Source organism: Leucoraja erinacea, chromosome 15 (genome assembly GCF_028641065.1).
Source record: "Leucoraja erinacea ecotype New England chromosome 15, Leri_hhj_1, whole genome shotgun sequence".
NCBI classification, from domain to species: domain Eukaryota; kingdom Metazoa; phylum Chordata; class Chondrichthyes; order Rajiformes; family Rajidae; genus Leucoraja; species Leucoraja erinaceus.
Genome location: NC_073391.1, coordinates 24,076,935 through 24,099,309, shown reverse-complemented (window position 1 = coordinate 24,099,309; position 22,375 = coordinate 24,076,935). Strand labels below are relative to the sequence as shown.

Below are 22,375 nucleotides of genomic sequence, written 5' to 3'. Positions count from 1 at the left end.
GGTGGAAGAGTGGGCATAACCAGGTTGTTCTTATAAAGAACTATCATGGGTCAGTTAACCTCTAACTGCAATGTACAACTCCCTGAGTCAATGCTAAAGTGTACTTATATATTTGATATACTGAGTGTTGAATGAGTACACACTCAAAATTTACCCAGGCTTGATCCTACTCCAACGCCACTGAGTTGAGTGAAAGGTAGATGCTCGTAAAGGGGAGGGAGAGTGATAGCAAATCCAGGTGCATTATGGAAATGGTAACATCAGCAGTCAGTGGCCTGTTGGATTTTTGTGAACCCAGTAAGAACTGCCAGTCAGATTTTACAAATACAAGAACAATTGGTGCACGTGAAAAACCACGTGACAGATGCACATGAATTTCTGCCAGTCTACGATTTGTATTATCATTGAATGTTTTTACATTCCGACAGCTGGCACAGCTAGAAGTCACCAAATGCCTTCCCACTGTGTATTGGGTGAAGTAGAATGCAGCTGATTAGGACTAATTCCCCAGTTAACTTCAACTCAAAAATGATGTCTGATATTTTTTCCACAAAGCGTAACATGCCTTCTTGTATTCATAAATGTACCTATAGTACTAAGCTTGAGTAACCCAGCATTGTGTCAGCATCTCTGGAGAAAACAGATAGGTGATGTTTAAGGCCCTTCATCAGAGTGAAGCAGATCCTGACAACGCAATGTCGCCTATCTGTGTTCTTCAGAGGTGCTGCCTGATCTGCTGAGTTACTCCAGCAGTTTGCATTTTACTAAAGATACCAGCGTCTGCAGTCGCTTATGTCTCCAATCAATGGAAAATAATTAGTTCATTAAAGATTGAATTTTTGGTGTTAAATATTTATCATTTAGAAATGTATGATATATTTTACTGAAAATTTGGTCAGGAATAAAGCAAAACTTGTAAGTAGTAGTGGGTAGCCATCTCAGAAATCTGTCCAACCAGCATTAACATTTCTTTACTGTATTGTTCTGAATGCTGGGGTAACCTGTCTGCCATAGAGTCATACAGCATTGAAACAGGCCCTTCAGCCCAACTTGCCTATGCCAACCAACATGCCCAACCTACACTAGGCCCACCTGACTGTGTTTTGGCCATATCCCTGTTAACCTATCCCATCCATGCACCTGTCTAAATGTTTCTTAAATGTTGTGGTAGCACCTGCCTCAACTTCCTCCAGCAGCTCGTTCCATATACCTGCCAAACTTTGTGTAAAATTACCCCTCAGGTTCCTATTAAATATTTTTCCCCTCATCTTAATGAATGTCAATGAATGATAACAGATCAATACTAATCAGTGTTCCACAAAGTCAATAGAAAGGAAGGCTGGTGCAGTATTGATTGAGCTGTTGTTCCTGACAAGGCTTCACCTTTCCCCGCAACGGTGCCTATGTTAGTCTAGGCACCACTTTCAATAAAACGAGCTTACTTCTGCTTTTTATATCTGGCCAGATTTGTCGCTCTACCAAGAGCTTATTAACTGCATGAAGTCCTCTGGGTGTGAATGTAATGTCTTTTTCCTGACCTTAATTACTCTGGGTTCTTTCCACATACTTGCACAGCTGCTGATGCAATTCCCACCACTTTCCAGCCAACACAATCCAAATTTTCCAACCTTGACTTTCTTGAGAGATTTAATTGAGCATAACTACAGCCTTATGGCATAAGCCCTGGGATTTGCAAGCCTAAATCTTTTTGCCAGTCAGTGCTTCTCTTTTCCTTAGCATGGTCATTTTTTAAATCATGGATGATCAGCCTCCCTGAAACTTTTGCGCTGCCAATACCTTGACCTTGAGCTACCCATTTATGTTTTGAAAAGTTTTGGGCTGTTCTACCTGTTCAGATTTCAGTGGAACTCAGAGGCTCCTTTGACCATTCATTATCCAACTCCTCACAACTGGCCTCACATAGGCTTCAAAGCTTTATACTTTCCCTTGTATTTCAGCTATTGTTCTAGTTTGTATATCTGCATTAAGCTAATATTTACCTACGTTCTGCACACAGGCACAAAGACTACACTCCAATGTATCAGTAAACCAGGACTTTTGTATTACAGAGGTAAGCATTAAATAAATAAGTAACAATGGACTTACTATTTTAAAATAATAATAGTGCCTAAACATTGTGTGAATAATTTATATTCTTGCAAAATGCAGTGCTGTGCATGGATTATGCTAACAAGTATTTTCAACAGGCAGTATGAAACAGAGTTATGATTTTTACAATTTTAAGATACCATAACCTGAATTTAAATAAAATGAAAGTATTCACACCAAGACCAATAATTAAAATCTCGCATTATCTTAATAGGCATGGGGTTATCAAATTATAATGGATCCTCAAGAATTGGACGTGATGTAAAGGTTCATGTCACCTTAACTCATCCACTGCATTGAATCAATAATTGCAATGTTTAATAAATTAGCCTGTAAATCGAGCTATTTAACAACCATGTTATCCCGCATAGGCTTAACTGGAGACATTGCAGGATCTGCCGTATTTCCCGGCTATTTTTTACCCTAAAATAAGGCCCGAAAATTTACCTGCATCTTGTTGGCTGAAGGTTAGATTGTAAGCCAAGAAAGATAGATTTGGCTATCCCTCAGTACAGCAGCTGTAAAAGGGCAGCACTGCTGGAAGGGAAGAGCTCCTTCCACAGCATGTGGGGAGTCTGGCCCGGGACAGCCCGGCTGGGCTGCCAAGGGCAAAGTTACAAGGACAGCAGGAGCGTTGAGAAGGAGGGGGACGAGGATCATGCCAGAAACTCACTCAGTAGCTCAGGTGGCTGCGAGTGGCCGCCGGGATCGGACAGCGGAAATGCATCTAGATCCAGGGATCGCAGGTGACCTGGAAACTACAGCTAAATCTGGGGCTCACAGGCAACCTGGGCACTACAGCCAGTCCCGGGGCAGGTGACCTGGGAACTGCAGCTAGTCCCGGGCCTCGCAAGGAAATAAAGGGTTATTGGCGCTGTATGTTGTGACAGACAGCCTGACACCTTGCATGTCATTTTAATATTACATTTATCCCATCCACCTGGATATTCCAAATTAATAAATTAAGGCTTTGTCAGCTAATTACAAATCAGGCCTATTACAAATCAATAACATTAGCCAACTCTGAAACATGAAGTGCTGAGCATTGGGATCTTGACATCATGGACAACTGGCCTCAGTTCCCCACTCACTTCTGGCAGTGCTCTCCTTCTGAACACTTCTCTCCTGCCACTCGCTTGCCTTGCTCATGTCAGCCGCTTCCCGTAAATCATTAAATTCCGACTGCCGCTGGGAGCAGGACACAGCCTCGCTTCCTGCGCTGGGTGACATTGCATGGCATTCACTGCCCGTTCCATGTCTCTCAATGTAAATTTGCATGAGGCTATGCTTTGGAGGTGTGTGGCGGTTGTCAGTCAAGTGAGAATAACAGAGAGAATAACAATGCTGCTGTCTTCAAGTCAAGAGAGTTTATTGTCATGTGTCCCAGATAGGACAATGAAATTCTTGCTTTGCTTCAGCACAACAGAATATAGTAGGCATGAATACAGAACTGTTCAGTGTGTCCATATACCATTATATAAATATATACACACATCAATTAATAAGCAAATAAAGTGATTGTTAACAGATGCGCACAAAAGCAGTTGGTATTAGTTTTGAGATTCTTGTTATCCCTATTTTTGACCTGGCTCGGAGACCGGACAGTGAGAGGACCATCTCAAGAGCAAAGATCATTGAGCAGAGCGGCTCAGCGGGCGATGGATAACAGGACAGCAGGCGGTGGAGCTTACTCCTGTGTCGGCACGAGTAACCTCAATTTGTCCCTTGAACTAGTATTGTCATTCAATAAGATCACAACTAATCTAACTTGTCTGGTGTGCTCCCATTTTCCCACCATCTCTTCACCTGCCGTCACCCCCCACCCATTCAGAATGGAGGAGATCTGGGAGCCTTGGGTAAATTGAATTGTTACTTTCTTTATTTTTATTTTATTTTATTTTTATTTTTTTAAGCGTGAGAATTTCTATGACCCGCCAGCCTTTTTTCAAAATTTAGCAACTCAAAATGGGGGTGCGTCTTTGACGCAGGTGTGTCTTCATTGCCGGGAAATACGGTAGGTAACATTTGTAGACTCTGTTTCCCAGCTCTGGGTGTAACGGGTATAGCTTGGACCCAATAGCAGCACAGAATCAGGCAGGTATAATTGGTAATGAACCTTTTTACGATACTGTAACACAGAGTAGTAACACAGGAATGGGTACACCATACTCCCACAGAGGCTCAGGATTGAGCGAGGGTTCTGAAGAGGGGCAGGCAGGAGACGTAGTCGGGGTAGCGGAAGGTCCGGTAACCAGGAGATCCAACACACGATGCAAACAAACCAGCGAGGGACAGACGAAAGGAGAGTCGAAGCCAGGCAGGTAGTCGAGGAGCTGTTGCAGGGATACACCAAACAGCCCAGGAGAGAGGCAGACAGAAACCAGGAGGTCGGGGACAGAAGGCTGAGGTGCTACCGGGAAGACGACAGGACGGAATGGTCAGGGGCAGGCAGGTTTGAATCCGTGTAGGCAGTCGGGAAATCGCTGGAGAGTCTTGCATGAATGCTGAGAACAATCTGGCACTGTGTGAACGGTGAGGAGAGTCTATATACCGGGTTAATAGGTGATCAGAGGCAACTGAGTGCAACAGGTGAGGAGAGTTAGGCTGATGAGAGGGGAGTGGCAGGCAGGCAGGTGAGGAGAAGGAGGGACCGGTGTGGAAAAGTACTGGGAGGTGAAGTGGATGAGAATGAGGAGAGGGCAGACTGTGACAGAACCCCCCCCCCTCCCCCCCTCAAGGGACAGCTCCTGACGTCCCAACACCAAACAAAAAAAAAAAATAATAGTAAAATAAACCCAATCCCACGCAGAGTTGGGTGGGAGGAGGGGGACCGGAGGAGGGCTAATATTCGTCTGAGACATCCATGTCCGCATCCTCCTCCATGGCATCAGAGGAAAGATTTGTCTCGTCGTCACTGGGTGCCTCAGACGGAAGAGGGGACAGAGTCTCAGGGGGCGGCGACCCCTCTGGGAGTGGCGGACATGGACGGCTGGTCGGGATGATGCCGGTGAAACTCCCTGATGAGGGAGGCGTCCAGGATGTGTCGAGCAGGAACCCAGGACCTCTCCTCTGGACCGTAACCCTCCCACTTCCCAGGTGAGGGAGGCAACCCTGTGCGAGGACAGGAGGATGGTCTTGGTGCCAGAGGCAGGCTCCTCCTTCGCCAAGAATTGCCGAGAGAGGGCATCGGGCTTCACGTTGCGGGACCCAGGTCGGTAGGAGAGGGAGAAGTTGAAGCGGGTGAGGAAGAGAGACCAGCGGACCTGACGAGAGTTGAGCCTCTTGGCTGACTGGAGGTATTCAAGGTTCTTGTGGTCAGTCCAAACCAAGAAAGGCTGCTCGGTTCCCTCAGACAACAACCTCATCTTAAACACCACAAAAACAAAGAAAATTATCATAGACTTCCGTAAGAACAGTGCAGCCCCCAAATCCCTATACATCAATGGGGACTGTGTGGAAAGGGTCTCAGACTTCATTCCTGGGCACACAAATTACAGAGGATCTCTCCTGGACTACAAACACCACCACAGGAGTCAAGAAGGCCCAGCAGCGACTCTACTTTCTGAGGATCCTCAGGAAAAACAACCTGGAGGAGAAGCTGCTGGTGTCCTTCTACCGCTGCTCCATCGAGAGTGTGCTGGCGTACTGTATAACCACATGGTATGCCAGCTGCTCTGCAGCGGACAGGAGAGCCCTTCAAAGGGTCATCAACACCGCACAAAAAAAATCACTGGCTGCCCACTGCCTTCCCTGAAGGACATCTTCAGCTCTCGCTGCCTTGGCAGGGCAGCCAACATCCTAAAGGACCCTTCCCACCCTGGACACAACCGGTTCCACCTGCTGCCCTCTGGCAGATGGTACAGGTCTTTCAAAACTCGCACAAACAGACTCAGAGACAGCTTCTACCCCATAGCCATACGTGGACTTAACAATGCAAAATAAGAAATAACACTCACATTCAACTAAATGGTTCTACCTCAGCTGCTATTGTTATTTATCTGTAATTTTTTTTTTTTTATATACAAGAAAAGGTAAAAATATATACATATTTAAAATTGCTCTTGTGAATCGCACCGTGGGATTGACTTTTAAATTTCATTGTACCATGTGCAATGACAATAAAGAGATTCATTCATTCATTCATTCATGGTGATTGCCAGACAGGAGCATGCGCACTGGGACCGTCTGGTGAGAAACAGTCCCCAGGAGATGGCCGTCGAGAGCGTTGGCGGGAATAGGTTTAGGCAGGGGAACACAACTGATGCCTAGCTGACGGGCTAGTTCCATGTCCATAAGATTAATGTCACAACCCGAGTCTATGAAAGTGGCGAGGGTGCGAGAACCATCAGACAACAGCAGACAGGCATGACAAAGAGGGCGTCGGGCAAAGGAAAGTTCAGAGGTTCGAATCACCAGTAATTCCTCCGCTACTGGTGAGTCTGGCCCTTTTACTGGACACTTGGAGATGTAATGACCCGCCAGGCCACAGTAGCGACGCTCTGGTTCCCCTGGCTCAACCCCAGCAGACCTCCCGCAGCATCCGGACCCATCGAAACCTCACCGAACACCTTGCGAAGCTCCGCGGCGAAGGCCCGGAAAGAGAAGCAAGCCGGCGTGCGTCGCTCCCATTCAGCCAAGCTCTGCCAGTCAGGTGATTAATGGTAAACGCCACTCTCGCCGCTTCCTGGGCGAAGGTGTAGGGCTGTAGGACGAAGAGAATGGAACAGTTCGTGAAGAATGGGTTGCAGCCCTCCGGGTCTCCAGCGTAGCGCTCCGGGGTTCCCACCCGAGGCTCAGGTAATGGTATTGGCGGACCGGGAGCTGGTGCTGTCGGAGCCGGAGGCGAAGCCTGCGGTGTAGCCTGGGCGAGGGTGGTCGTCAGCTGTTGGACCTGGGTGGCTAGTGCAACCAATGCCTGCTCATGGCTTAACACAGCCTGTTGAACCTCGGAGTTGGAGGCAGTGAGCATAGCTTCGTGCTGCAGGAGCATGTGCTCAATCCCCTCGAAGCGGTTTGACGGAGACGTTGTGTGCGCTGAGTCCATTGTGGGCCAGATTGTACTGTAACGGGTATAGCTTGGACCCAATAGCAGCACAGAATCAGGCAGTTATAATTGATAATGAACCTTTTTACAATATTGTAACACAGAGTAGTAACACAGGAATGGGTACACCGTACTCACACAGAGGCTCAGGATTGAGCGAGGGTTCCGAAGAGGGGCAGGCAGGAGACGTAGTCGGGATAGCAGAAGGTCCGGTAACCCGGAGATCCAACACACAATGCAAACAAACCAGCGAGGGACAGACGAAAGGAGAGTTGAAGCCAGGCAGGAAGTCGAGGAGCCGTTGCAGGGATACACCAGAGGCAGACAGAAACCAGGAGGTACGGGACGAAGGCATTGGTCAGAAGGCTGAGGTGATATCCGGGAAGACGACAGGACGGAATGGTCAGGGGCAGGCAGGTTCGAATCCGTGTAGGCAGTCGGGAAATCGCTGGAGAGTCTTGCATGAATGCTGAGAACAATCTGGAACTGTGTGAATGGTGAGGAGAGTCTATATACCGGGTTAATAGGTGATCAGAGGCAACTGAGTACAACAGGTGAGGAGAGTTAGGCTGATGAGAGGGGAGTGGCAGGCAGGCAGGTGAGGAGAAGGAGGGACTGGTGGAAAAGTACTGGGAGATGAAATGGATGAGAATGAGGAGAGGGCAGACTGTGATACTGGGCAGCCAGATTATATAATTAATGATATATAGTAGCCAGGACTTCAGATACAGTCAACAAGGAACTTTGGGTCAGGATTGAAGAGGAGATTTTATGGGACATAACGTGCTGGAGTAACTCTGTGGGTCAGGCAACATCTCTGGAGAACATATTGCAGGTAACGTTTAAGGGTTGGGTCAATTTCCATGAGTTACATGGTGTTCTTTTGGGGTTCTTTTTTGTAATAGAGCACCTGCAGTTCTTTGTTTCTACAGGAGATCTTATGGATCTAAATATAGATCAGGATTGAGAGGAATTATGGAGGTTACAAAACAGGTCTGGATTTGAGGACATCGTGAGAGCTATGTTGAATGTTGCAAATTTTGCAAGTGGGTGACATGATGTTGAATGGAGTGGAAGGCTCGATCATAGGAACAGAACAGAGAACAGTATAGACTAGAAGCAGACTCCTCATCCCACAGTGTCTGTGACGACCATGATGCCAATTTAAACTCCACATGGTCTTTATTCCTGATTTCCCTGTCTGTTAATGAGGCTGCCCATTTACTTCCTAAACATTGCTATCACTATCCTGGCAGTACATTCAGGGCTCCTAACATTCTCTGTATAAAAAAACTTGCTGCACACATCTCCTTTAAACTTTCCTCCTCTCAAATAATAACTAGGGTTTGACATTTCCACCTTTCTCAACACTTCATATAAAACAATCCAAGTTTGTCCAAACTCTACTTGTAGCTAATCCAGCCAGCATTCTGGTAAACCTCTTCTGCACTATTTCCAAAGCCTCCACATCCTTCCTATAATAGGGCCACAGGAATTGAATGCAACGCTCAAAAAGTGGCCTAACCCAAGCTTTATAAAGCAGGAACATGAATTCCTAATACTTATCCACCAACCAATGCAGGCAACCATGCCATATGCCTTCTTTACCGCCTGTCTACTTGTCTTTCAAGCAGAAGTGGAAAAGCTCAAAACTATTCAAGCCAGCTTTTCTCGGGGGAACAAACTTGGCCAGTGTTATACGTGAAATACAAATAAAAACGCAGGTTAATTAATTATTTAAAGAGGGAAGCAGTGGATTGGCTCCTTGCCAGCTAGCTGCCATTGGAACCAGAAGTGAATTGGAGGCATGTTGAACTTGACTTCATGTGGAATATCAACCCCACTCATTCCTCATCTTCTCATCACATACCAACTCCTCATCCATTCATCCTTAAGTATAGACCAAGGTCATTGATATTATATGATTACATCAATGACTAAAGAACATTGATATTATTTTATCAATGAACTTAGTCACTGATATAATATATTCATTATTATCAATAATTATTATATTCGTTAGTTTGTGGATTCCCTCAACAGTTTTCCTGTTGTCAGAACAATGAGCCAAATCATTGTGTCTCTGCAGAGTATTTTATCAACTATACTTCAGTGTATTGTTAACAGACTAAATTCTTTACATATGAAGATATTGCTCCAGTTGCTCATTAAAGCAGTTAATCAATATTGGATTAAGTAGAATTGATGGAATATTATCTTTGGCAGCCAAATGCACTGTGGGAAAATTGGACTTCTAATCCCTAATTTCATTTGAGGTTTGCAAATGTTATATTCATGTCCTGTAGTTTTATTGTCATTGGTTAGGTGGAATAACTAGTTAAGCTTCTGCATTGCCTATAACCATCAACAATGTAACTCTTAATTTCTCTGAAGTGAATGAGAATGATTGTTCACATTTCACATTTTCCCGCATCATAGATGTGCGGTAATTCAGCCCATCAAGCCTGTGCCAATTCTCAAAGCTTTTCAGTCGATCTCATTCCCCCAATTATTTCCCTGTAACTTATTCTCTCCTGTGTGCTTATTAGCTCCCATTGATTCTCCTGCCACCCACCTACTCTGGGGCAATTTATATGAGTCAATTAATTACCAGCACATCTTTTAGGATCATTATGACTCGGAAAGCACCCAACATTGGGATTGAACCCAGGTCAGTGTAGTAGTCTGGCAGCAGCACCAATTGTTTGTACTACTGTTCTGCCCTGAACATGGAATAATTGGAATAATTTTTAATAAGGTGTACATTAACCCTCACAACACAGCCTGAGATTATATTGCTGTTGTCGCTTGTCACTATTTTTCAGGCAAGACCGCTACATCTAATTTATAGTGTTACAATATATACGGAGATGGGTGATTATACCAACCTGGGCTTGAAAATGCCTTTCACAGAGGCGATGTAGTTGTAGAGATCTCATTACAACATACAAGTTTATATAGGGATATTCACTGTATCTTCTTTAAGGAATATAAATTTGATGTTGATATTATGATATTATGAAAATTGATTTTTAAAGAGCTTTGAAAGATATTTTATGTGAACGTTTTGCATAAGTAAAATTTAACCTGAAGGCTTTTAAGGAACAGTGACAGAGTGGCTACAAATTTATTAGGAAAAGAAAAGTGGCAAAGAGTAAATTTTCAAAAGGGGGGAAGAATGCAAGATATCCCCACAAGGTCTATTCTGGATAGATATGTTAAGAATTTGGGTATGTGAAGAATAATTCCTCAGTTGGCACATTATGATAAAGTAACATTAAATACATTGAAAGGAACAGAAAATGCTGTGGAATTTAGCAGGTCGGGCAGCATCTGTGAAGGGAGGAGCAGAATTATCTGATGAATGACCTTTAATCAAGATGCAGTGGATGGAGAACTCTATGTTGTTTTGCAATGTACAATTTAAACTCCAATATTTACCATAACCAGGTGATCCAATGCACTTCTTCCAGATTTAAGAAGAACCCTCTTTATGTGTTCAATGACAGTATTTGCTGATGAAATTTTAATTATTTTCAGACACAGAGCTCTTCAAATGATAAGGAGATTTCTGCAATACAATCCAAAGGACAGACATCTCAAGATACTTCATCTGCTTTCAGTCGCGAGGGTCACATCAGCAGAGCGTTGTGGGTGATCGTTATTGCACATTCAACTTTTCTTTCCTGCCACCCGACAGAAACTTTGTAGTTTCATTTAAGGACCTGTACAAAATATATTTCCTGTCCATTTAATTTTTTGAAAAGGCTAGAGATAATGTGAAGGCATCCTGCTGAAGCAGATTCATTGTAACTAGTTGGGGGAGGGAGAAAGCTCGCTTCTTGTGAATTATGGGCTACTTTGTGCAATCCTACAGTCCAAATAAAATCTTCTGGGTATGATGGGCCAGGATTTAATTATGGCTGCACTTATTTTTGACCCAGCCTTAAGCTTGGAAGCAGCTTATGTTGAATCCTGCATGCATTGTCCATCCAACTGCTTAATTGAATCTGACAAGTTAGGTTATCACAGCAGAGGCACCATGTAATTTCCTTTGATACCGGGTTTCACCCCACAAGCGTTTTCACCTGAAGAATAGGAAGATTTATTGTATTTTTTCATCTTCAATTATTAGTTGGATTGCATCAGATATTTAAATCTTAATATGTCCAAATTTCCTGTAATGTTTATGTAAATTGTCTGCAGTCACAGCTGAAAAAAAAACCATATTACCCATGTCACAAACCTTTGTAAAAATTGGGTTTTACTATATACTGCAAACTCAAATCTGTGAAGTGCTTAAAATTCTTTAAACGGTGATATTTACAAAATTAATGATTTATTTTAAAGCTAGCCTTAATAAATGGAAGTTTGTATTCCTTTGAACTTATGTCAATAACTGTAAGCACTTAGTGAACAACATTATCACAGATCAAGCATCCAGCAATGTAATAAGGAGTTCACTATGTTACTAGTGTTCTGCAGCAATCCGGACAATGACCAGCAACCTTTTGGATGGCAGTGGTTAAACAATCACAATTCGGCTTGAAAATGGTTACAATTCACATATCTGAATTTGATAGATAAGTGGAAGACCAGAAGAAAGAGACGTTGAGCTGTAACCAACAGCGACACCGAAAATAGTGGAAAATATATGTCACATTTTACAATGGAGCATTAAAACATGTTTACTCATCAATTACTTCTTGTCTGTTTATATCATCTGTACATTTGACACTGTAGATTGTCTCAAGAAAGTGATTCAAATTCTGTTTGTTCATTAGTGGACTGTTGTTTTGCACGTTATATTTAGTCACCATTCATGAAAAACAAAACAAATAGGATGACACTCTAATTTATGAAGGTTTTACATTGCCTTATTATAATGCACATATAATCTTTTAATAGTTTTTTGTGATATCCATGAGGGTTAGATTATATTGTTGTAAATCTAAACATTCATCAAACACATTGTTTCACTGCTCTCTTTTGAGGAAGGAGTTGTATATTGAAGATGGGATTTAAGATGAAGCATTGTGACAACCTTGTGCAAATATTGGCAAAGATAAAGCAACAGAATTTGAGCTTTGTACCTTACAATAAAATGTCATACAGCCATTTTATTCCAAGTCAAAAACAATTCTACAACTGAAATATCACGGAGTGCTTTGAATATAAAAGCTGTGTAACTGAAGTCACACATTAAGTCAACTGACTCAGACAACTGCAGTGTCACATCAATTTTTTCTCATCCTATTTCAAGCATATACACCATAAGAACCATTAAATCAAACAGTCAAATAAGGTAGTGTATTGAAAACAAGTACATAAGAACCGGCAGAGTACAACTGTCTATGGAGGACATAGAACGGAAGAGAAACAGGGTGCTGGTATAGTTTCTTGGCCAGTTAACCTACCAGGAATCTCATGTGCTACCTGGAATAAGGTGGCAGTGCATTATAGACAATAGGTACAGGAGTAGGCCATTCGGCCCTTCGAGCCATTCAATGTGATCACGGTTGATCATCCCCAATCAGTACCCTGTTCCTGCCTTCTCCTAAACTGCACACAATACTCCAGGTGTGGTCACATCAGGGCCCTTATAACTGCAGAAGGAGATCTTTGCTCCTATACTCAACTCCTCTCGTTATGAAGGCCAAAATGCCATTCGCTTTCTTCACTGTCTGCTGTATCTGCATGCTTACTTTCATTGACTGATGAATAAGGACCCCCCAGATCCCAATGTACTTCCCCTTTTCCCAACTTGACACCATTTAGATAATAATCTATCTGCCTGTTTTTGCTACCAAAGTGGATAACCCCATATTTATTCAAATTAAACTGCATCTGCCATGCATCTGCCCATTCACTCAATCTGTCCAAGTCATCCTGCATTCTCATAGCATCCTCCTCACAGTTTACACTGCCACCCAGCTTTGTGTCATCTGCAAAGGTTACTTTGAATCCCTTCATCTAAATCATTGATGTATATTGTAAATAGCTGCGGTCCCAGCACCGAGCCTTGCGGTACCCCACTAGTCACTGCCATTCTGAAAGGGACCTGTTAATCCCTACTCTTTGTTTCCTGTCTGCCAATCAATTTTCTATCCATGTCAGCACTCTACCCCCAATACCATGTGCCATAACTTTGCCCACTAATCTCCTACGTGGAACCTTATCAAATGCTTTCTGAAAGTCGCTTGTCACTATTTTTCAGGCAAGACCGCTACATCTAATTTATAGTGTTACAATATATACGGAGATGGGTGATTATACCAACCTGGGCTCGAAAATGCCTTTCGCAGAGGCGATGTAGTTGTAGAGATCTCATTACAACATACAAGTTTATATAGGGATATTCACTGTATCTTCTTTAAGGAATATAAATTTGATGTCATCTGCAAAGGTTACTTTGAATCCCTTCATATAAATCATTGATGTATATTGTAAATAGCTGCGGTCCCAGCACCGAGCCTTGCGGTACCCCACTAGTCACTGCCATTCTGAAAGGGACCTGTTAATCCCTACTCTTTGTTTCCTGTCTGCCAATCAATTTTCTATCCATGTCAGCACTCTACCCCCAATACCATGTGCCATAACTTTGCCCACTAATCTCCTACGTGGAACCTTATCAAATGCTTTCTGAAAGTCTAGGTACACTACATCCACTAGCTCTCCCTTATCAATTTTCCTAGTTACATTTTCAAAAAATTCCAGACGATTAGTCAAGCATGATTTCCCCTTCGTAAATCCATGCTGACTCGGGCAGATCCTGTTGCTGCTATCCAAATGTGCCACTATTACATCTTTTTTAATTGACCCCAGCATCTTCCCCACCACCGATGTCAGGCTAACTGGTCTATAATTACCTGTTTTCTCTCTCCCGCCTGTCTTAAAAAGTGGGATAACATTAGCTACCCTCCACAGAAACTGATCCTGAATCTATAGAACATTGGAAAATGATCACCAATGCGTCCATGACTTCTAGATCCAATTATGGAACTCATTCACCCGCAGAGTGCCATTAGTGTCACCATCTATTCATTGGAGATTCCTACTGTTGGTGAAGTAACACACACGGAAACACTTGCCCAGATTAGCCAATGCATTCTAATGGTTATTCTTGAATGGTATTCAATTCAATTCAATTCAATTCAATTAATTCAAACTTTATTGTCATTGCACAGATACAAGTATGGGTACAACGAAATGCAGTTTAGCGTCTGTTCGTAGTAATAGTGCAATATAGAAATAAAAATACAGAATAAGCAAACAATGTGGACGGAGAGACTGGAGAAATCTATCGGCGGGACTCCGAGTTCAGCAATGTGATAGTGTTGCTGAAGAAGCTGTTCCTCATCCTACTTGTACGAGACCTGAGGCTCCTGTACCGCCTCCCTAATGGGAGGAGGGCAAACAGTCCATGGTTAGGGTGGGAGGAGTCTTTGATGATCTTCCCGGCCCGTCTCAGACACCGTTTTCGGTGGAGGGCATCCATGGCACGGTATTCAAAGTAGCCATTCATTGACTTGTCTTTATAGCTTTATCCCCAGATCAATATACTCTTGTGACTGAGGCCCACTCATATCTAACTAAACGTTGCAATTGTTTGGCATGATTTGATCCTCTGTGGGTTAAAAAGGCCATTTATTTTGTTTTGAAATGTATTTTCATTGCATATTGCTGAAAATTCAGCACTGCAACTCTTTCCAGTCACTTTGATGCACCAGGGTATTCTTCACCTGTGGCTAAGTTGCTGATTACGAAGTCTCTAACTTGCATTATGTCTCCGTGGCAATAATGTCCAAGCTAGAACTTGGCAATGGTCCAATGCCTCATGATTTCTCACTTTAACTTTCACATACCATTTGCAACATTTAGCTAGCCTTTCAATTATTCAAATTGCATTAGTGAAAGACAATGCTAAGTTGGAGGTGACGAAAATGTCGGAGGATTACTATGTTATATGCGACGGCTGATGGGGTGGAAGGTGAGGACAAGGGGGACTCTGTCCTTGTTATGAATTGGGGGATGGGGAGTAAGAGCGGAGCTGCAGGATATAGAGGAGCCCCTAGTGTGAGCTTCATCTATAATGGAAGAGAGGAACCCCCGTTCCCTAAAGAATGAGGACATCTCCGATGCCGATATGGAACACCTCATCCTGGGTGCAGATGTAGCGTAGATGGAGGAATTGGGAGTAGGGGATAGAGTCTTTACAGGAAGCAGTGTGTGCAGAAGTGTAGGCCAGATAGCCATGGGAGTCAGTGGGTTTGTATTACAACAGTAGGTTTGTATTACAACGTCGCATACAACATATAATCCTCTGACATTTTCCACCACCTCAAACGGGATCCCACTACTGGCCACATCTTCCCATCTCCACCCCTTTCTGCTTTCCGCAGAGATTGCTCCCTCAGTAACTCCCTGGTTAACTCGTCCCTTCCCACCCAAACCACCCCTTCCCCAGGTACTTTTCCCCTGCAATCGCAGATGCAACACCTGCCCCTTTACCTCCTCCCTCGACTCCATCCAAGGACCCAAACAATCTTTACAGGTGAGTCAGAGGTTCACTTGCACCTCCTCCAACCTCATATACTGCAACCGCTGTAGCAGGTGTCAACTTCTCTACATCGGCGAGACCAAGCGCAGGCTCGGCAATCATTTCGCTGAACACCTCCGCTCAGGCCGTCTTAACCTAACTGATCTCCCGGTGGCCCAACACTTAACTCCCCCTCCCATTCCCAATCCGACCTTACTGTCCTAGACCTCCTCCATTGCCAGAGTGAGGCCCAGCGCAAGTTGGAGGAACAGCACCTCATATTTTGCTTGGGCAGTTTACCCCCCAGCGGTATGAACATTGACTTCTCTAACCTCAGGTAGGTAGCCCTTGCTTTCTCTCTCCATCCCACCCCCCCCCTTCCCAGTTCTCCCACTAGCCTTACTGTCTCCACCTACATTCTTTGTCCCTCCCCGTCATCAGTCTGAAGAAGGGTCTCGACCCGATACATCACCCATTCCTTCTCTCCGTAGATGCTGCCTCACCCACTGAGTTACTCCAGCATTTTGTGTCTACCTGAAAATAATCTTGTTTATTCTGACATCGAAAGGAGTTAATGGGAAGATCGTAGAGCACATGTCAGATTGGCTTTGGTTTTAACAACATTTGGTTTGGCAAAATTATAGTAATCCAAAACTGGAACCTAGTGGCAGTGGATATGTTAATGAAGATGAAGTGAAATTATCTGTACATCTATGGATTATGTCACCATGAAACAAAATGTAAAGGGCTCGGGGGGACAAGTTGGGCAAGGATAGATCCTTGGGTAACTCCAGAAGTTGTGCAGATGTAGGCAAAACCCCATTGCAGGTGCTGATCTGACCTGCATAAGCTTAGGCAAAGTGGAACTCAATACTGACTATACCATCAATTTGAACAAAGTATAAGAGTTGGAAGATTCGCTTGATTTTGTGGAAGGCCACAGAGAAATTAATGAATAATAGATCAACACAAAAGAACACAAAGTGCTGGATTAACTCAGCAGATTAGGCAGCACTTCAAGAGAACATGCACAGGTGACGTTTCGGGTTGAGACCTCTCTTTGACCGAAATGTCACCTATCCATGTTCTCCAGAGATGCTACCTGACCTGAGTTACACCAGTACTTTGTGTTCTTTTGTGTGTTAACCATCATCTGCAGGTCTCTGTTTCTACATAACAGATCAATGCAGTGGTAATCAAAGAGTTTATTATGTACGACCTGTATGACATTTGACATCAATGTCAAAATACCACTTAGATTCCTCAATCTTTAATACTCGGAGTGTTACGTTTGCTCTTGGGGTCAGAGGTTTACTAATTCAGGTTTCCTTGTATTCGGATATGTGCCATAAACGTGTTCATGGTATCATTAAATATTGCATTGGGGTAAGGATTCATGAGTGTTTTCCAGTTACTAACCCATTAGAGTGGAAACAATTCCACCTTGTTTATTAAAACTGATCATAGTTTGAATGTCTCTCTCAAATTCTCCATAACTTTCCATGCTCTAAAATGAGAGCCTTCAGACTACGTCCAATTTTGATATATAATACATTCTCATTACTGAGGATTACCTTGTGTAAGACATTAAAGAGAGTTGGTGAGAGACATGTATTGTCAGTAGACAACCAAGCCGCCAGTGTGATACGTGCTGCTCTACCAGGGGACCATGGATCAGTCTTCCATCACACAGACGTGGAGGATACATGGTGTTGATGGCTCAGTCCATGATTTTTCAATCTAATAAAAACAGAAATTGCTCAGAAAAGTGTAAATCCCTTGATTTTTAGATATAAATCAATCATTAGACTTTAATTTTTTTTTTTTTTGCAATTTAGAGTCAATCTGTGTGCAGTGGATGGCTTGATTGTATGGTCTTTTCTTTGGCTGGGTAGCACACAAAACAAAAGCTTTTCACTATACCTCGTCACATATGGCCATAATAAACTAAATTGAACAAAGCTGTTGCATAAACTAGAAATGTGGACCAAAAAAAACTACCGTGATTACTTTTGCAACGAACATTTTCTTTACAACCATTCTTATGTTAAAACATGTTTTTTTCCCATTTCATCAACTTTAATCATTTATTTTAGATGTCTCAGTGCCCACAGGCTGAGATGTCTTTATACTGATCTCACAGTCCCTATGTATGTAACAGCGGAAGTTCCGTAGATTGCAGCCTTTGCAGGATAGCTTCCGTGTCAGCTATGCCAAACAGTCACGAGTCCCTCGCCATAAAGCCTTGGAACCATAGCTCCTAGCAATGAATAACCAACAGGTTTTGGGCTGAACAGTTGACTGAATTCGCAGACGATATTTGTCCCAGTGTGTGACCCAGTATGAAGCCTGATGTTCCATAAGTATTCATGATGAATCTTGACAAACCCCACTGCATCCCTTTCCAGATCTTCTGTGCAATCACACCCTCTAAGAGACGGATGACTGTTTTTATCCCCACTACAGATACCTCACAGGTATCACAGGTTCATCTTATTATGATACGATATGATACAATATAACTTTATTTATCCCAGGAGGGAAATTGATCTGCCAACTGTCATAAAACACAAAAACGCAAAGTACATGAAACATTAAATAAAAGTGATGAGTGGAAAGTATTGGGGATGTGCAAAGATTGGGGATGGGGGGAGGAAGGTGGGGGGAGTCAGTCTCAATCTCAGTCGACCCCATGACAGAAGGGGAAGGAGTTGTACAGTTTGATAGCCACAGGGAAGAAGGGCCTCCTGTGGCGTTCTGTCCTACATCTTGGTGGAACTAGTCTGTTGCTGAAGGTACTCCTCAGGCTGACCTGTGTGTCGTGAAGGGGGTGTGCTGTATTGTCCAGGATGCTCTGCAATTTAAGGAGCATCCTCCCCTCCAAGACCAGCCCCCATGAATCCAACTCTGTCCCCAAGACGGAGCCAACTTTCCTGATGAGTTTGTTAATTCTATTGGCATCCACGGCCTTTGCCCTGCTGCCCCAGGACAAGGCAGCGAAGAAGATAGCACTGGCTACCACCGATTGGTAGAACATCTGCAGCATCTTACTGCAGATGTTGAAGGACCGGAGCCTTCTCAAAAAGTACAGCCAGCTCTGTTCCTTCTTGTACAGGGCCTCAGCGTTCCTGGACCAGTCCAGTTTACTGTTCAGGTACACTCCAGGGTATTTGTAAACTGCACACCCACAACATTGATGGAGACAGGGGACGGGGTGTTTCTCTCCTCCTAAAGTCCACCATTAACTCCTTAGTCTTGTCGTTGGTGAGCTGCAGGTGATTCAGCCCACACCACTCAACAAAGTCGTTGACTACACCTCTGTGTTCAGCCTCCCTCCCCTCACTGATGCAGCCCACAATTGCAGAGTCATCTGAAAACTTCTGCAGATGGCAGGAGTCCGAGTTATATCTGAAGTCCGAGGTGTAGATGGTAAACAGGAAGTTAGGGAGGACCTTCACCTGTGCGGCCCCTGTGTTGCTCACTACATGTCCGAAACACAATTCTGTAGCCTGATATACTGTGGTCGTCCTGTCAGGTAGTTGGTGATCCAGAATACTAATGGAGCATCCACCCGCATCTTCGTCAGTTTGTTCCCAAGCAGTGCAGGCCGGATGGTGTTAAAAGCACTGGAGAAGTCGAAAAACATGACTCTCACAATGCTTCCCGGTTTATCCAGGTGAGCATAAGAATGATGGAGTAGGTGGATGATGGCATCCTCAACCCCCAGCTTTGTTTGGTAAGTGAACTGCAGGGGGATCCAGGTAGGATTTAACCAGGAGTCACAGGTGATTGAGCACCAGCCTCTCCAGGAACTTCATGATGTGTGAAGTCAACACCACCGGGCTGAAGTCATTGCAGGAGCTGGGGCACGTCCTCTTTGGTACAGGAACCAGGCAGCATGTCTTCCACATCACAGGAACCCTCTCCGGGCTCAGGCTCAGGTTGAAGATCTTGAGGAGCTTAATCACTTCTATGGCCGCTTCGACAGGGACAATCTAGAGACAGCCATCAAGGCTGTGCTCCCTGCCGATCACCAACCCCTCACACTCACCCCCTACGACGTGTACGTGGCACTGAGTAGGACTAATGCACGTAAGGCTGCTGGCCCTGACGGCATCCCCGGGCGCGTGCTCAGGGCCTGTGCTGCGCAGCTGACAGAATTCTGGACTGACATCTTCAACCTGTCACTTGCCCAAGCAGTTGTCCCCACTTGCCTTAAAGCCACCTCCACCCTCGTGCCAGTGCCAAAAACACTCCACTGCGGCAAGCCTCAACGACTTCCGCCCAGTTGCACAGGCCCCCATCATCACCAAGTGCTTCGAGAGGCTGGTCCTGGCACACCTCAAAAGCTGCCTACCCCCCACACTGGATCCCTATCAGTTTGCCTACCGCAAGAACAGGAGTACGGAGGATGCCATCTCAACGGCACTTCACTCCGCCCTCTCCCACTTCGACAACAGAGACACTTACGTAAGAATGCTGTTCATCGATTACAGCTCAGCATTCAACACCATTATTCCATCAAAACTGATCACCAAACTCGGTAACCTGGGCATCGACCCCTCCCTCTGCAACTGGATACTGGACTTTCTAACCAACAGACCCCAGTCTGTGAGGTTAGACAAGCACACCTCTTCAACCCTCACCCTGAACACCGGCGTTCCTCAGGGCTGTGTGCTGAGCCCCCTCCTCTACTCCCTCTTCACCTATGACTGCACACCTGTACATGGTACTAACACCATCATCAAGTATGCAGATGATACAATGGTGATTGGCCTCATCAGCAAACGATGAGCTGGCCTACAGGGAGGAGGTCCAGCACTTAGCAGCATGGCAAGCATGCGCTGACAACATCCTGGGCCTTAACTCCAAGAAGACCAAGGAGCTCATTGTAGACTTCAGGAAGCAGAGGCGGCACGCACACACACCCCATCCACATTACAGCTGGCAAACCAGGTGGATTCGTGTTTTTGAGCTTCAGGTTTCCTGGGAGTCAACATCTCCGATGACAGCTCAGCGGCTGGACCCACAATAGCTCTACGTCTGATCAAGAAGGAAATATCAGCGTCTCTTCTTCCTGAGGAGATTGAAGAAGGTCCATCTGTCTCCTCAGATCCTGGGGAACTTCTACCGCTGCACCATCGAGAGCATCCTTACCAACTGCATCACAGTATGGTATGGCAACTGCTCTGTCTCCGACCGGAAGGCATTGCAGAGGGTGGTGACACATTGCCCAACGCATCACCGGTTCCACGCTCCCCTCCATGAGTGTGAATCGCCAATCCCCCCTACCCCCCCCCCCCCCCCCCCCCGGACACTTATTATTTTTTATTCAAATCGTTTGCTATGTCGCTCTTCAAGGGAGATGCTAAAGGCATTTCGTTGTCTCTGTACTGTACACTGACAATGACAATTAAATTGAATCTGAATCTGAATCTGAATCTGAAGATATGCTGGAGTACTTCTGAGGTACCGAGGTACAGTGAAAAACTTTTGATACAGTCAAGCCATCCACAGTGCCCAGATAAAGGATAAAAGGTACAACATTCAGTGCAAGATGTAACATTGACGTTCGATAGTCTGAAGATACTGTAGTTCAATGGTCTCCAATGAGCTGATGAGAGGACCGTTCAGTTGCCTGATAATAGCTGGGAAGAGAGTGTTCTTGAATCTGAAGGTATGTGTTTTCAAACATCTGTACTACTTGCCTGATGAAGACGGGAGAAGAGGGAGTGACTGGGGAGACCAGATCTTAATTCTGCTGGCTGCCTTGCCGAGGCAGTGTGGTGCTGATGGAATGAATGAAAAGGCGTTGATAATCTTTCTGTGCATAAAGGACCTGACGGGGAAGGCCCTGTATATCACCAGCCAAGCCAAGTCATCTACAATATATGCCTGGTAGGTTGAGAAACTTGAGTCAAAACTAATTACTTTTTAAAAAAAGTAATTCAAAACCTTTCAAAATTTATTCTGTGTTTTTGCCCCAAAAGATCAACTTATTATTTGAAGCAATATTAAAGGCATGCAAATAAGGGCAATGCAAGTGATTTCCCAGTGGTGATCCCAGTGGCATAGCTGGTGGAACTCTGCCTTACAGCGCCAAACATCCAGGTTCAATCCTGAGTTTGCACGTTCTCCTTGTGACCGCATTGTTTTCCACCCGGACCTCCGGTTTCTTCCCACATTCCAGAAATTTAACACCACTGTCAATCTAACAAGGAGTAGGGTAATCACATTTTAAATTAGTAGGTTAATAGGCCTCAGAAAATTGTCATTCCTATGTTGGGAGGGGATTAGAAAGTGAGTTAACATTGCACTAGTATGAACAGGTGATTGGTGGTCAGCATGGATTTGGTGGGCGAAAGATACTGTTTCCATGTCTTATTCCATAGATGTATCTTTCAATCAATCTTTCCAATCAATCAGGGGGTGTGACCTGTTTTGAGATGAAGCCTGCTTTAATCACAATGTTTAAAAACGAGTGTAAAATATTGTGCAAACTCAAGTTGTACCATGCCCACTTTCCACTTAAAACTATTATATTTCTACCCATGTTGGCAGACATGACAAAAAAAAAGTTCAATGCTATAGAGCAGTGGTTTTAGACCATGGGATTCATTATTCGTTTCTGTTAACTTTTGCAAAGCTTCTTTTGGTGATGGAATTGAGATAAACATCACCAA

At 44.2% G+C, this 22,375-nt stretch overlaps 1 protein-coding gene across 1 annotated transcript in view; it reads left to right on the top strand.

Moving 5' to 3' along the window:
- LOC129704048 (GDNF family receptor alpha-1-like) overlaps window positions 1-11,852 on the top strand; it is a 190,181-nt gene extending 178,329 nt beyond the window's left edge. Inside the window, exons 8-9 of the mRNA XM_055646917.1 lie at window positions 2,018-2,071; window positions 10,694-11,852. Of these exons, the coding sequence (XP_055502892.1) occupies window positions 2,018-2,071; window positions 10,694-10,864 (225 nt within the window). The 3' untranslated portion in view covers window positions 10,865-11,852. The remainder of the gene's footprint in view (window positions 1-2,017; window positions 2,072-10,693) is intronic.
- Window positions 11,853-22,375: the final 10,523 nt, after the last annotated feature.